The sequence below is a fragment of the Lichenostomus cassidix genome, chromosome 6 (genome assembly GCF_008360975.1).
Source record: "Lichenostomus cassidix isolate B80296 chromosome 6, HeHo_3.0, whole genome shotgun sequence".
Lineage (NCBI taxonomy): Eukaryota > Metazoa > Chordata > Aves > Passeriformes > Meliphagidae > Lichenostomus > Lichenostomus cassidix.
Genome location: NC_139487.1, coordinates 16,012,305 through 16,026,239, shown reverse-complemented (window position 1 = coordinate 16,026,239; position 13,935 = coordinate 16,012,305). Strand labels below are relative to the sequence as shown.

The 13,935-nt window shown below is 34.6% G+C and overlaps 1 protein-coding gene across 3 annotated transcripts in view; it reads left to right on the top strand.

Annotated features, from left to right (window-relative positions):
- Nucleotides 1-13,935, top strand: part of PCGF5 (polycomb group ring finger 5) — a 62,974-nt gene that overhangs the window by 35,150 nt on the left and 13,889 nt on the right. For all 3 annotated transcript variants that reach the window (XM_085065256.1, XM_085065254.1, XM_085065255.1), the window contains 5 exons: nucleotides 4,455-4,551; nucleotides 8,318-8,373; nucleotides 8,493-8,552; nucleotides 11,693-11,841; nucleotides 12,960-13,058. In XM_085065256.1, the coding sequence (XP_084921382.1) occupies nucleotides 4,455-4,551; nucleotides 8,318-8,373; nucleotides 8,493-8,552; nucleotides 11,693-11,841; nucleotides 12,960-13,058 (461 nt within the window). The remainder of the gene's footprint in view (nucleotides 1-4,454; nucleotides 4,552-8,317; nucleotides 8,374-8,492; nucleotides 8,553-11,692; nucleotides 11,842-12,959; nucleotides 13,059-13,935) is intronic.

Below are 13,935 nucleotides of genomic sequence, written 5' to 3'. Positions count from 1 at the left end.
GAACTTCCAGAAATGTCCTTCCATGCAGGAAATTTACCAGAAATATAATTTTCAATATCAAATAATCTTTCAACCAGAGTGGTTTTTAGATTTTGCCAAAAACCAATACTCTCAACAGAAGATCCAAAAAAAACTTTACTGCAGCAAAATTTCTCACCCTCAGAGAAGCAAGCTGAGCTGCTTTCAGACTTGTTCTCCTGAAGAAACTTAATTCAATGGCATGTAGCAGGACCTAAATGTTATTTTGAGATAGTTTTCAACACAAGAAGTCTTTCTTGGTCATCACTTACTGAAATTCTTTCTCCCTTTTAACAAAAGAGAATCCAGTTTGACTGTGTCTGGTAATTGTAATTAAGAGTGGAGTAGTCCCACTTGTATAGCTTCTGAAAAGAGTGGTTAAGGGAATTGAAGTTTTCTCTCCTGTTTTTAAGCAGGCACTTTCCCTAAAAATAAATGTTTTTAAAGCAGGCTTAAGGTAGATAATTAAATACTTCAGTAAATGTACCAAATGACTTGCTACACCTCTGTGCCATCACTGAGATGGGTTTGATGTTCCACTAGCTGTGCATATCCTGTGCCCTTCCTTCGCTCACTGAATCAGAGTGATTAATTTTGAGAGAGAAGATCCTTGGAAGAATTCAAAGGATGAGTTCTGACAAAGAATTTGTACCACAATTAACTAATTAAACTGTATCTTGTAGAATATTTTATTTTTAAAATGCAATATGAAGTTTTACTTTGGTACCTCATTAACAAACATTTAAACAGTAACCTGGAAGGATGCATATGCATGTAGACATGCATTAGATGTGTACTTTTGTTGTTTGTTTGTGACATACAGCACAGTCTTGACACTTGTATCTGTATTTTTCATCTGGCTACAAAGATCTGAAAGAATGTGTGAACCAGATACCTCTCTATTGGAAAACAGCATTGTTATGGTTGCCAGCCAATTAGCATATGTCACACAATTACTTTTATCAGCTGTAGAAAGTCATCTTCTGTGAGTTTAACTTTTATTGTGTCTCTTCTGAAATGTCATAGTACAACTATGAAATTCAGGTTCTCATTTCACTGACGTGTGTAGCAGATACCTCAAAATTCTGCAAACTGTACATTTTGGTTAAGCAGTTTTCTTTTGCCTGTTTGCTGCACTACCATGACCCCCAGTAAAGCAAATGAAACCATGTTATTTCATTAATCATTACTGGAAGTGTTAAAGGGTTTTGATTTGGAGTTTGGTTTTTTCCCTAAGGTGGTGAATTAAATATATTTGTAATTTAATTGTGTTTAAAGATTCCATTTTTCCCTACCTTCTTCACCAAATGCTTAGACTTCATCCCATTTCCTGAAACTGCAAAGTGATAGGCTTTGAAAAATGTTCAGTGTTTTACATAACAGATGACAATTATACCTATCATATGTGAAAATAGTGGTTGATGATTCCACTAGGAGTATCATGAATCAGTTCATTATTCTTGCATGCTAGAATTTATATGTATTTTTTACCTTTATATTCATGTTGGTAAATCACATTTAGTTTTGGTGGGCAAATCCTCATAGCACCGTAGCTCTACGTGAGAAAAAGCAGAAGTTGTTTTCGATTATTGCAGTATTGATTTACAATTCCAAGAGGTTTTTATGGTATTGAGCTGGCTGTACAAACACATGATCCAGAACTGTGTGCTTGTTGACATAGAGAATACATCCATATAGAACTGGAATAAGATTCCTGGTTCGTTATGATGTTTTCTCTGTATATATTCTACTCAAAGATCTTTCTACACTGGAAATTAAGCTCTTCGTTAATCATTAGGTCCTTTCTTGGATGGTGCATGGTTTACAAGTGTGTCATCCCTTCTCAAAAAAAAAGGTATAAAGAGAGCACAAAAATATATTCAGACTGAGGAATTCAGTTCCTTTCCATAGATTAGTTTATATTGTAAATATTTCTGCAAGTTACATTATTTTTAATATAAGCATGCTTTATGTTTAGCAGTGTTTAGTGTTCAGGAGGTTTTATGGAGTTAATTATCTGACTTAAATAAGAGTGTTAGTTATTGATCCCATGACATGGAGTTCTTCTTAAGAGTAACAATTTCAGATTTCTTCTAGGTGTAAATGAAAGCTTTAGTTCAGAAAGGTCCTATTTGTCTTTAGTTTGGAAAACAAACAAAAAACCTAGGAAGCACAAATTTAAAATTTCTTTACAAGACAAACCAACGAGTCCTTTTCAAAGCATAAGAACAGTCTCATCTCATCACAGACTTCAAGAACTTCTCTGATGTGAATGGAGCAGAGATCCCAAGAGCAAGTGAATGGAATTACATTTTCTTAAGAATTTCAGAAAGTTTTCCTAAAATGCAAGGAAATGCTTTCTGAAGGAGGCCAATTCTAATTGCTTATGGGAAAAAAACAAGTACCTCTGGTATTGATACAAAGCCCCTTCTCCTTCTGAAGAATTTTTGTGCTAATTCTCTGAGTCTATATTGCAAAAAAAAAAAAAAATCATAGAATGGTTTAGGCTGGAACAGACACAGACCCTTAGTTAGTTCTGACCCCTCTACCATGGGCAGGGACACCCTCTACTAGTTCAGATTGCTCAGAGCCTCATCCAGCCTGGCCAGTTTCCAAATAAGAGAAGGCTAGCAGTTGAGCATATCAGTTCCAAAATTGATATTGACCAATTACATTTATATGATTTTTTCCACTTTGTTTATTCTTTATCATTTTAAGTTGGTGTCAGGTTAGAAAGGTTCCATAGAGGTGTTGCTGTTTATACCAAGCGCAGGAGGCTTACCAAAAAATAAAATAAAAAATAAATTAAAGACTAATTTCTTCCTTGATTATAGCAGTTAGCAGATGAAACCCCATTGAAAAAGAGTTATCTTTAAGCTCAGTTTCTACGAAGACAAGTTAGGAGAGGTCTAGAGTAAAAAACCCTTCTGTTACTTACCTCAGTGACTTTCAGCTGAATTTCCAAATGACCATAATTTACATCTGTGTTAGACTTCGCAATTTCGTCATCATAGTAGCTCCTCAGCCTTTTTCCCCCCATACTCTTTTAAATTGAAGTTTCCAACTAATGTAATTTCTAAGATAGCAGATGATTCTTAACCTGGTGGTTTTCATTAGAATTGTCATCACCCACCACTAACCCATACACTTTATCCTGCCAGAATAGTGTATTCAGCACAATATAGATTCCAGGATTATGAGTTATCAGGTGCTGCAGCTGAAAAGTTCAACTGAAAAAAGTGTATTTCACAATTCCTTCAGAAACTTGAGCTGTGAGCTTAATGTCTTTTAAGTTAGTGCTTTAAAGCAGTTGGAAGAAACACCTACATGGAGGTTTAACGTGTGTGCATTATCAGCATCAGCTGATGTGATATAACTTTTCTGAGCATTCTAAGGCAAAGACAAATGCAGGCTTTGTTATGGGAAATTCAAGATTCCTAAAGTTGTCTTATAATTAGGATTTACCAACTTGTATAGAGATGTTCATACTTCTTTAGGTAATTGATGAAAGAAATTACTGTGTTTCAGCAGAAAGCATATTGCAATCACAGCAGTCCATTTGTTTTTTCAGTCCATTTACTGATGAATTTGCAGTTCTTATTTCACTGTTGGTGAATTAATAATAAGAAGAGGATAGAGTTTATCTCCATCCAGAATGTTATAGTGCAGTAATAATAGCAGGCATATTTGTTCTCATCAGCTTGGTTTCCATTTTCTTATTAATGGCATTAAAATCTACAGTCCATAATTAATCATTTGGAAGCAACAATAGTGTAGCACCTTGTTTAGTTTACTTTCAGTTGATCAGTCTTTAAACTCACGTTGTTGCTGGTTTGGGTTTGTTAAAACATGCCATGGTCATGATCCTGACTTTTCGTTAGAAGATTCAAGTATTAAATGTTGAGTGTGCATTCTGTCATTGCTTTGGAAAGCACTGTGTCAAAAGAGAAAACACTTTGAACCTGTGTACAATTTCTGTGCACTTTTCTCTTATGATAAGTATTTCAACCAATATTTTCAGATGCCAGCAGCACCACTGGAACAGAAATGATATGTGTAAGGCATGTTCAGATCAGCTGAGGTGATGTTGGGCTCTGCTGGCCCAGCACACACTTTCTGAGAACCTGCTCTTTAAGGTGGTACAGGCTTCATGTGTTATGATGCTGGGAGAATTCTAAGTAGCAAAAATATCTTGTACTTTAAAGCAGTGCTTGTCCAACCTGTGCTGCTGACCTTGGTATCTCAGCAGAACAGAACTATGGTTTTGAGGAACAATAAAGGTATCGATAAGATACATTGTAAGTATTTAAGATAAAGCTAGTTTATTTCTGATGCATCAAGTAGCTAGCAGGTACTGTTAGGTCATACTCAAGCAATATTATTTAGATCTTGTCTAAGTTGGTTCTTCCTTTTTTTTTTCCCCTCCTCTCCCTTAGTTTGTAAGACTTGTATCGTTCAACACTTTGAAGACAGCAATGACTGTCCCAGGTGTGGCAACCAAGTGCATGAGACCAATCCACTAGAAATGTTAAGGTAAGATGCTATTTCACATTTGCTGAAATGGAAGAACAACAACAAAAAATCACAACAACTTTATCCTAAATGGGAATGAGTTTTTTACTTATTTGTATAATGCATTTATTAACTGACATATATTGTAAGCCATATAGGTTGTCATTTCCTCGACTCCTGCTAAATTCTAAATTGATTTTTTCAGACATACTAAAAGAAGGAAACATAAGGGAAAGACACAGGAATAGTGATTATTCAGTTATGTATCAAGAGGATAATTAAGAGGGATTGAATTCAGCAACTGCAAAGGGTGTTATTGGCCTAAGTCTTTATCATCTGAATGTTTTTTGGAAGGATAGGGCTAGACAGGTTTATGTAGATGTGTACCAGAAGTGTTTTTCTGATCTCTGGTCATTGTCTGAGGTGTTGTGTGAGTCATAACAGAACATGCTACAGGCCACTAATAAGCTGAAAACAAAAGCATTTTGAAATACTTCTTTTATTCTGATGGAACCACTTCATATGAGATGAAAAATGCATTTTCTGAAACATGTAGTAGATGTTTAGTAAACAAATATTGTCCTTTGAGCAGGAAATTATAAGTGGGTGAGAAAAGTTCAGAGCACAAGCCAGAACAGTGAGAAGAGCTATTTTCTATGCCATTATTTCCTGAAATTCCTTTTAGAGTAGTTTGGTCTCTTTGGCAAGAAACTGCATACAGTCAGTAGTTTCCTGATTGTATTTTATGAACCAACTTTAAATATTTGGTAAACTAATAATCAGAAGAGCATGTGAGCAGTGCAACAGAATTATCTTACTTGGATATTGCCTGCATAACTTAATACATGGCTTACACTCCAACCATGGAGATCAACCCCACCATTGCTGAAGAATGCAGTCATTTTCTGAGAAATCCTCTTCAACACCACGTACTAGTTGTAACTACGATCTCTCAGATAAGTTTGAACGACTATAAACTCAATTTGAGCAACTTTGTAACTATGTGAGTTTTTTACATGTATCTCTTAGTGGCAGCGCTTAGGATCTGTTGTAACTACAAGACTAAGTCCGAAATTCAGCATTGAGCTCTAGAATGAAAATGTAGGAAGAGTGTTAAATTTTAAGAATTCCTTTACTGATTTAGCAGAATTCTGCATCATCAGTACTCACTAGGGTCTGTGTTGATAATGCCACAAATGCAGCCTTCTTCTTCTCCTGCTAGTGTGCTTCTGTGCAAGCAAGTTTTCCTGAGCAATAGTCTTCGTCTGGTTCACACTTGCTGGTATTTGTCAGAGAGTATTGATCTTATAACTCATTCAATATTATAGAAGAGGTGAAAAAAGAAATTATACAAAGCTGACACAAATGCTTGTTCTTCTTTATATACGTTCTGTTTTGGAGGTTTGGAAGATGGTTGGAATATGTGGGAGTGGAAAGAGGTGTCTCTAAAACATCAATGTTCTTGTTTCAGCATTAACAGGAAGTATCAGATTAGATTAGTAAGACTACCTTTTTCAAGTAGTTTCATTATGGAATGGGTTTGATGTGAGTCAGGGAAATACAAATCTTTATGTCAGAGTGCTCATATATGTAGATTATGGGAACACCATAAGATGCATCTGAAATTGAGAATCTTGTAATAATTTCATTTTCCCCTAAAGTTTTAGTTTCGCTGCACTTAAAGATCAGATAGAACTTTTTGTTTTCTGCCTTTTGTCAGAGTACTGATCAGTATTTATCCTGTGTAAAGAAAAAAGGGGGTTTTGTTTAATTTTTGAAAGAAAATAAATTGACTAGAGTGAGAAGCCAGTTCTTGCTTCTAGCATTGTAAATTTGCAAAGTATACTGAATTTTTTTGCTATTTTCGCATTGGCAGTGACTTTTGTTATGGGCCATTGAAGATAAATTAGAAAGTACTAAATGGGAATTTTCAAAAATAAGTGTAGGAAAACCAGAATGTATTATACCATCCTGAAGAACAGAGGGATTTTTAATTAAGGTAGTGATGTTCTCTTTTGAAGTCCTTTTTTCATTTCTTTTAATGAGTAAATTATGAAGGTTGGAGCTTTCTTACAGTGTGAAATTAATTCAATTTCTAAGACAAATTCCCAAGTTCCCAGTGCTCTGCTCTGGGAACTTCACAGAAAGCAGTACCTTGTAGTTACCTTAGATACTGACAGAGCAGGCTACAAGATGCAGCACCTGGAAAGGCAGACCTATGTTGTCATCTATCAGAAATTAAGCACTCAGACATCCCACTGTTTTAATTTCCTACTTCTGTGAGAAAGTGCTCTCTGTGCTGCTCTGTTTTATGGGAGTTACGTTTTACATGCTGAATTTTGTTGTTGTTGTCCCCATAAGAAGAAGCAATTAAAAATAGACTGTGGTTGTAGCTTAAATATAAATATTCTTATGGTATGATTGTATCTGTTGATGGATACCACAGTCTCAGAACCTGACAGTTGGGGTATTGGGTGTAATTGCAAACTTTGAAGTACAAGTACAAATTCTGTAAGGAGAACCTTTAATACTCACATATTTATTCTAAGAGAATTGTTATCAATTATTGTGGATTGTAGGCATTCCTCAACAATAAAAACATTCAGTCTTTCTCCTACTTTGTCACTGGTGGTGAACAAATGACAGAAAAGCTAAGTTTTTTACCAGGCCTATAGTGTATTGTTAATACCATATACACACATGTATTTGCAAATATATTCGTAAATAAATATATCATTATTGAGATGAAAAGGCAATTAAAAATATGCCAAATTATGATATACAATGATTATATCATAGCTTCTGACTGAATGTCAAGGTACTTAATTTCTCTGTATTACTTAGTATTTTATTTTGCCATGAGTTTTTGTTTAGGCTGTGGGCAGGGGAAGTTTCTGTTGCCAAGAGATGACATAAAGAGCAAAGGAGAGGAAGGAAAAGGAAACAGAATGAAAGACAGAGGAAGCTGAAGGATAAGAGACCAGGAAAGGAAGTAGAACTAGAAAGCAAAGGATCAACTAAATGGATAGAAGAGTAGGTTAAATTCAGAGAAAAGGAAAGAAAAATATTTTAGCTTCAGCAACAAGGGTAACTGCACTGTATCCGCTGGAAGGGGCTGTAATAACTAGTTTTGGCACCAACATCAGGGTATCAGAGGACATGCCTGTGTGCACTGTCTCCTGGTGTACAAACTCATGGCAGATTTAAATAGTTCAAATTAATTATGCTGCGTACTGAGAACTGTCAAGTCAGAGCAGCATGGATGCTCTGTGGTCTTCTTTATCCTGCCAAGACTGGTTGGCTGTGGTGTGGTAAGTAGGGAATAGTCTGTTCAGTTTTTCTTAACAGGCTTATTACCAAAGCACTTCAACACTTAATATGATAATGGAGATTATAATTTTCATGCTTACTACTCATGAGCTGGACCTGAAAATTGGATACTACTTTTCCAGTCTGTTCCTTTTAGTAACACTATTGTTTGCATGTAATAAAAATACAAAAAATAAAAATTTTATTGTATGTTTTTTCTTTTGTTTAATTCTTATTTTTATACATTAAAAATAAATTCCTTGGTTATTTCTAAAATAAATCCATATAAGAGGTGGTTGAGATAAGCTTTAATGCATGTAGTCTCTCAAGCTAAAATCATTTGGCTTTGACAGAGTTTGTTATTTATCAGAAAAATGCAACTAATTTTGTTATTCAAAAGTTTTTGTTGTTTAAACACTAAAAATGCTGAAAATTCTAGTTTCCATTTAATGTGAAATGTATTTTTTCCCTCTGAAAGGCTGGATAACACCTTAGAGGAAATTATATTTAAGTTGGTGCCTGGACTTCGAGAACGTAAGTTTCTCATTTGGTTTTGGGAACTGTTTGGATTGATGGAGGGAATATGGCTATTTCTAATTATATACCTGGTATTGACTTAAAAATTCACATTACTGTTCTTTGATGTTAACTAGAGGAACTGCAGCGAGAGATTGAATTTTGGAAGAAAAACAAACCTCAAGAAAATGGACAAGGTGATTATTCTTTCCCTCTCTCATCTGTGTGTTAAGAAACATTGCTCATTAAGACCAGTTTCTTCACTCACACAAGTACATTTTGTTTTTACTGAATTTAAAGATACTACAGAAACATGTAGCGAATCTGTGCAAATGTGATATGAGCCTTCATAAACTGCTGCTTATCTATTAACCAGTTGTTTTACAAACCGTAGCTGTTCTACCATCATTTTTATTTTATCTTAGGCTCTCACTTGCAACACTCTCACAATTGCCCTGTTGAATACTTAATTTTCTTAATACAGCAAGATACAGAAATTTTTTACAGAAATTTTACAGATTACTTTCTGTTACTGAATTTGACCATCTGTTAAGTAGGAGGTTGTCAAGAATTAGTTATGACAAGTAGTAAAACAGTTTTCCACACATGCTAAATAATTGTTTTATATAGATTCCACAATGCTTTTTGTTAGTTTGTTTCTTTTTGGTTGGGTTTTTTGTTTTGTTTTGTTTCATTGTTTATAATTGACCCATGAACTTGGAAACTCAGTATTGAGGTGCTAAGTGAGGACAACATCCAGCTGGTTTTATGCCCCTTTAATTTGACATCAGGTTTTTAATACCATAGGCTATTTGATTTGATTTTAAAGGACTTTTGAAAGACTCTGCTAAGTTAAAAAAATAGCTATTTTCAGTAAAGGGTAACTGTCAAGTAATATTCTTCTGCACTCCTTTATTTGTAATATCTTATTTTCAACTTTGCAACATTTCATTTTCTTTCTCACAAGTTTTGTTGATTTGCATTTGACATCCATTGTAAGGGAAAATGTTATTTTCTCTGTTATATAAATAAATTAAGAACTGCAGAACAGTTTAGATGAAATTATATTTGTTTGCTACAGTATAGTATGTAGTGTATATCTGTTCAGTTTCAAAAATACTTAGAAAATATTTTTGTAAGATATGGACATTTCTTGACTGTCCTAAAATTATTTTCTGCTAAGTACATACATAGAATTAACAGATAATTTGCAAACTTGCAGAATGTGGCTTTTGACCAACTGGTTCTTCTTGTTCTTACCTTCCTCTCCTAATTTAATGGTAAACTTAATGGAGATGAGTTAGTAAGTGTAGGTAGAGCTTGGATTGCGTTGTGTATGAGAGGAAGGCTCTAACTCACAAAATATACTTTTGAGTAGCTGCAGATGTATCCAACTGCATCAGTGGCTGTATCCTGGGGCTATGGAAATTTGTCTCTATGAACCATTTGAAAGTCATGACAACTCATTGAGACAAATTATGAGCACTTAAGGAATTTTCAGCTGTGAACAAGCATTTAGAATCTTGCCTGGGAAGAAATTATTCGCTGAGAATAATTTCAGTAAGAAGAGACTATTTCAGTTGTCAACACCATGCCCTGCAATCACATTGTCACTGTAGTTTAGGAGTCTGTCAGTTATGTCCTGTGCCACAAGTCACAGCACAGTTCCCAACCTGAGCATCTAAGACCTGTGAAAAAATCCCAAGGCTTAAAATTTTCACATACCAGAAGGAAAGAAACCCCAAACAACAAAGCAAATCTCATGCATTGGTGACTGCAGTAGGAGAGTGGTTAGCAGAAAGAATTGATGAATAATGAAACATACCATGGTACAGAGAAAAAATATTCATTAGTACTCTCCAGACTGAACTTAACAAATGCTTGTGACAGGTAGACTGCACCTGCTTGATTAATAGAGTTTACTTCCTGGACTTTCAGGAAAAAAAACAAACCTGTAGTTTGATGCTGTAAATTCTGTTCATAGGAAGATGATAGGAACAAAATGTATGTATGGTGCACATTCAACTAAATGTGTCAATGGCTAATAGGGACTTAGGGACAAATCTATAATTCCTGAAAACTTAAAAATTGTAAGAGAGAAAAGTAATGAATATAGCTTAAAACTCATCTTGAATATATAAACTGAACAAAGGGAACTAATTACTGTGTCAGGATACTGAGTCATGGCTTGGTATTTATTAAAGTTTACATTCTAATTTCTCATCTGAACTCTTCTAAATTACTTTAGAAGTCTGGTAAGTTTAGGAAAGCAGCAGAACTTGATCTGAAAGTTTTTCTAAAAATACAAGAGCAGCTTGTTCAAGTTAATTGTGACGTTTTATTCCAACAGAGAGAAGCTTTTGTTTTAAATCAAAATAAGTAAGTTGGGGATACAGAAAAAAACAAATGTATACAATAAAATTATTTTATACTGTACACTAAATCTATGAAACTTACTCCATTTTATGGGTATTATTTACATACATTATGGCCTTATCTACATGTACTTAATAGTCTTAGCATTTGAGTGTTCAATTATTTTGCTATATCTTTCTAGTCTGTACAAGATGGTACCTTTTCCAAAGAGTTAGAATTTTAAACCAGGAACCAACAGAACATAGTAACAGCATGAGTGAAAGCGGATAACATGTTATACATGATTATGGAGTTTTTGTAAGCTCTGCTAAAAAATATACGGACCTTTCCTCTTTTCTTATATTTTGTGTTTTTAAAGGGGAATAAGTAAATATATAGCTATTTAGTTGTAAAATCCTTCTGGAGAGAAACACCTACAGTGTCTTACAGTGCCATTACTTAGATCAGGTCAAAAGGGGATGAAATCTAAGCTTTAGTTTACCTCATGATTATGTTACAGGAACTTGTCTCCACTGCATTATTGTGACAGACAGTTAATATTAATTGATTAGCCATGTTGCTTTGATTTACAAGTGTTGGGATTAGTTATTTCCATTATTATTAGTTAGCCAGTGAACTGCCACACCATACAGGAGGTTTACATGTCTGAGTGATCCAGATGCATGCACAGCTGCAAGGTTTTAATTACTGGATGTATCAGAAGTAGACAGCCATACCCAATATAGTCCATTGACTAATTATTTTCTGTTCTATAGAAATCTGTTGCTTGCATATGGCATTAAAATTTCAGTAGTAAAAATTTGTTTTCGGTGATTTTAAATTGGTCAGTTTAAGAATGCACTGAGTTAAAATTGTATAAAGTAAACACGGAAAAAAATGGCTCATAAAAATGCCATATCTCCTTAAATATGTGATTTTTTGTTATTTTATACTTAAATATTATGAACGTGATATTTTACAGAGGAAAGTCCAAAAGCTGATAAACCCAAAGTAGATGAGGAGTGTGATGAAAATGAAGAAGATAAAGACTATCACAGGAGTGACCCACAGATTGCAATCTGCCTTGATTGTTTGCGCAACAATGGGCAGTCAGGAGACAACGTCGTCAAAGTGAGTAGCACACGAGCTGTGCTGTTGTTATTGATGACAGAATAGCATCTTATAGGAACCAAATCATTTTATAACCATCAAAAATAAACGTTAATGTGGTGACCTGTTCCCACTTCCACGCTTATTTAGTCCTTCTGTTTGAAGCATTTCAGTGCATCTTGGAATTTTGTAAAAAATACAGTTCTATACAGAAATACATCTGTGACAGTGGAACTTTTTTTGTGTATGGATTATAGTTTTGTAGTCTACAGCCTTGATGGTATATAACTGCATTACACAACAGATTACAGCACACCACAGAGGTACTTATGAAGCTAGCTGTAGGTGAGCTGCCTCATACCTTCAGGATTACTGTCTGAACGTGCCAGAATGAACCTGCTTATCAAATATGTTTTGCACTGAATGACTGCAATCCAGACCTTCTGAGCTGTAAACCTGATTCTGACTCAGGGATTCAGACAGTGTTGTCTGTGGCTTTGGGCAGCTCACTTCAGTCTGCAAGAAGTGTAGAGTAATACCTGCCAATTGCTGTTTTAAGAATTAGAGATATTTGATTTCTGTTCCTGAAGGGGATTACCTAACATAGTGAGTCTAGAAGAAAGGCTTTAGAAATCAACTTCAATTTTAATAATGTTTTATTAAATTACAAAGACAAGAATAAAACCAAAAATGTATTTAAGAACTATTCTTATAAAACTAGTTATATTTTCTATGTGTTATGTTACATATATAACTGGAGGTTCTTAACGCTTCTAAGAAATGCAGCATTTTTTTGACCCCCAGTGTTACTAACACAAACACATAGGTTATTTAAGTTCTTCTGGAGGTTTTGATGGTTTTGATGGTAGCTAGCTTTTGGGGGTTTTTTCTTTCCTTCCTTCTGTATCTTTTCGAAGTGTCTTTAGAACCAGAGATGGGTCAAATGAACTTGTTTGTCATGTTTTAAGTTTTGAAAACAAGTGAACAAAAAGGAGCCTATGGTGTCATTACGAATTAGAAGAGAGTGCAGTAAAATTGGTTATTGGTTGAAAAGATTATCAGTTACAGCTGTTCTAGCACTAAAGATTGCTCATGTTTTCCAGAATTTCTAACATTTTTTTTATGATTTTTTGCTTTAGGGTTTAATGAAGAAATTTATCCGCTGTTCTACTCGAGTGACTGTGGGAACTATCAAAAAGTTTCTCAGCTTAAAATTAAAACTTCCAAGTTCCTATGAGGTACATTTAAGAGAAAGATGCTTGTATTTTAGTTCTGTGCAACATAATACATTTTGATGAAATTTAATTGTGTTTGAACCTGCTTCCCCTCTTTCCAGGGATAGAGGAATTTAGACTGAAGCGCAGACAATTTCTTCAGCCAGTTCTCTTACAGGAGCCAAAGGCTCCATGAAGTGCAGGCTGCCTTTAGCACAAGCAGCAGCCTCCCAGCTTTGGTCAGGGGTAGGGATGAGTTAGGTTTGGTTTATACAGGTTTATATGATGAATGACAAACACAGGAGTTTGTCACAGTGTCATGACATGCTGACCAGCATTTTTGGTGTTATTTGGTTTCCTTAAATTAATCTGTCTGGCTCCTTAAATGCCTTGCATTACAAAGAATCTGCTTACTTCAAAATTTTTACTTTTTTTGTCTAAAAACCAGAAAACATTATTGCTCTAGTAATGAAAATATTGTCAAACATTTGCAGTGGTGAACAGCAGTAAGATGCTATAATACAGTTTAAACAAAACTTTTTTCACAGTAAGATCATTGCGTTTCTCTGTCTTTTGCTTTCACTTAATGAATGTCTGTATACCCCAAAGTGCATTTCTCTTGTAATTCACAGTTATTTTTAAACTAATTTTTAAAAATTTCTTTGGAATCTTTTTTTTTTTTTTTTAATGAAAAGTACAGTACTTCTGGTTTGTATCTTTGGGTTTGCAAGAGCACTGGCATAGCAAGGTGGCCCTCAAAATACTGCACAAGGCTTTCTCTTCAAACAGATACTGTGGAGTGTAGCTAAATATAAGGAATGTTTGTCTACTAGCGATTTCATACCTCCTGAGCAGACTTCCTTCTGTCCACACTTCAAATAAAAACACAAAAGTGAAAAAA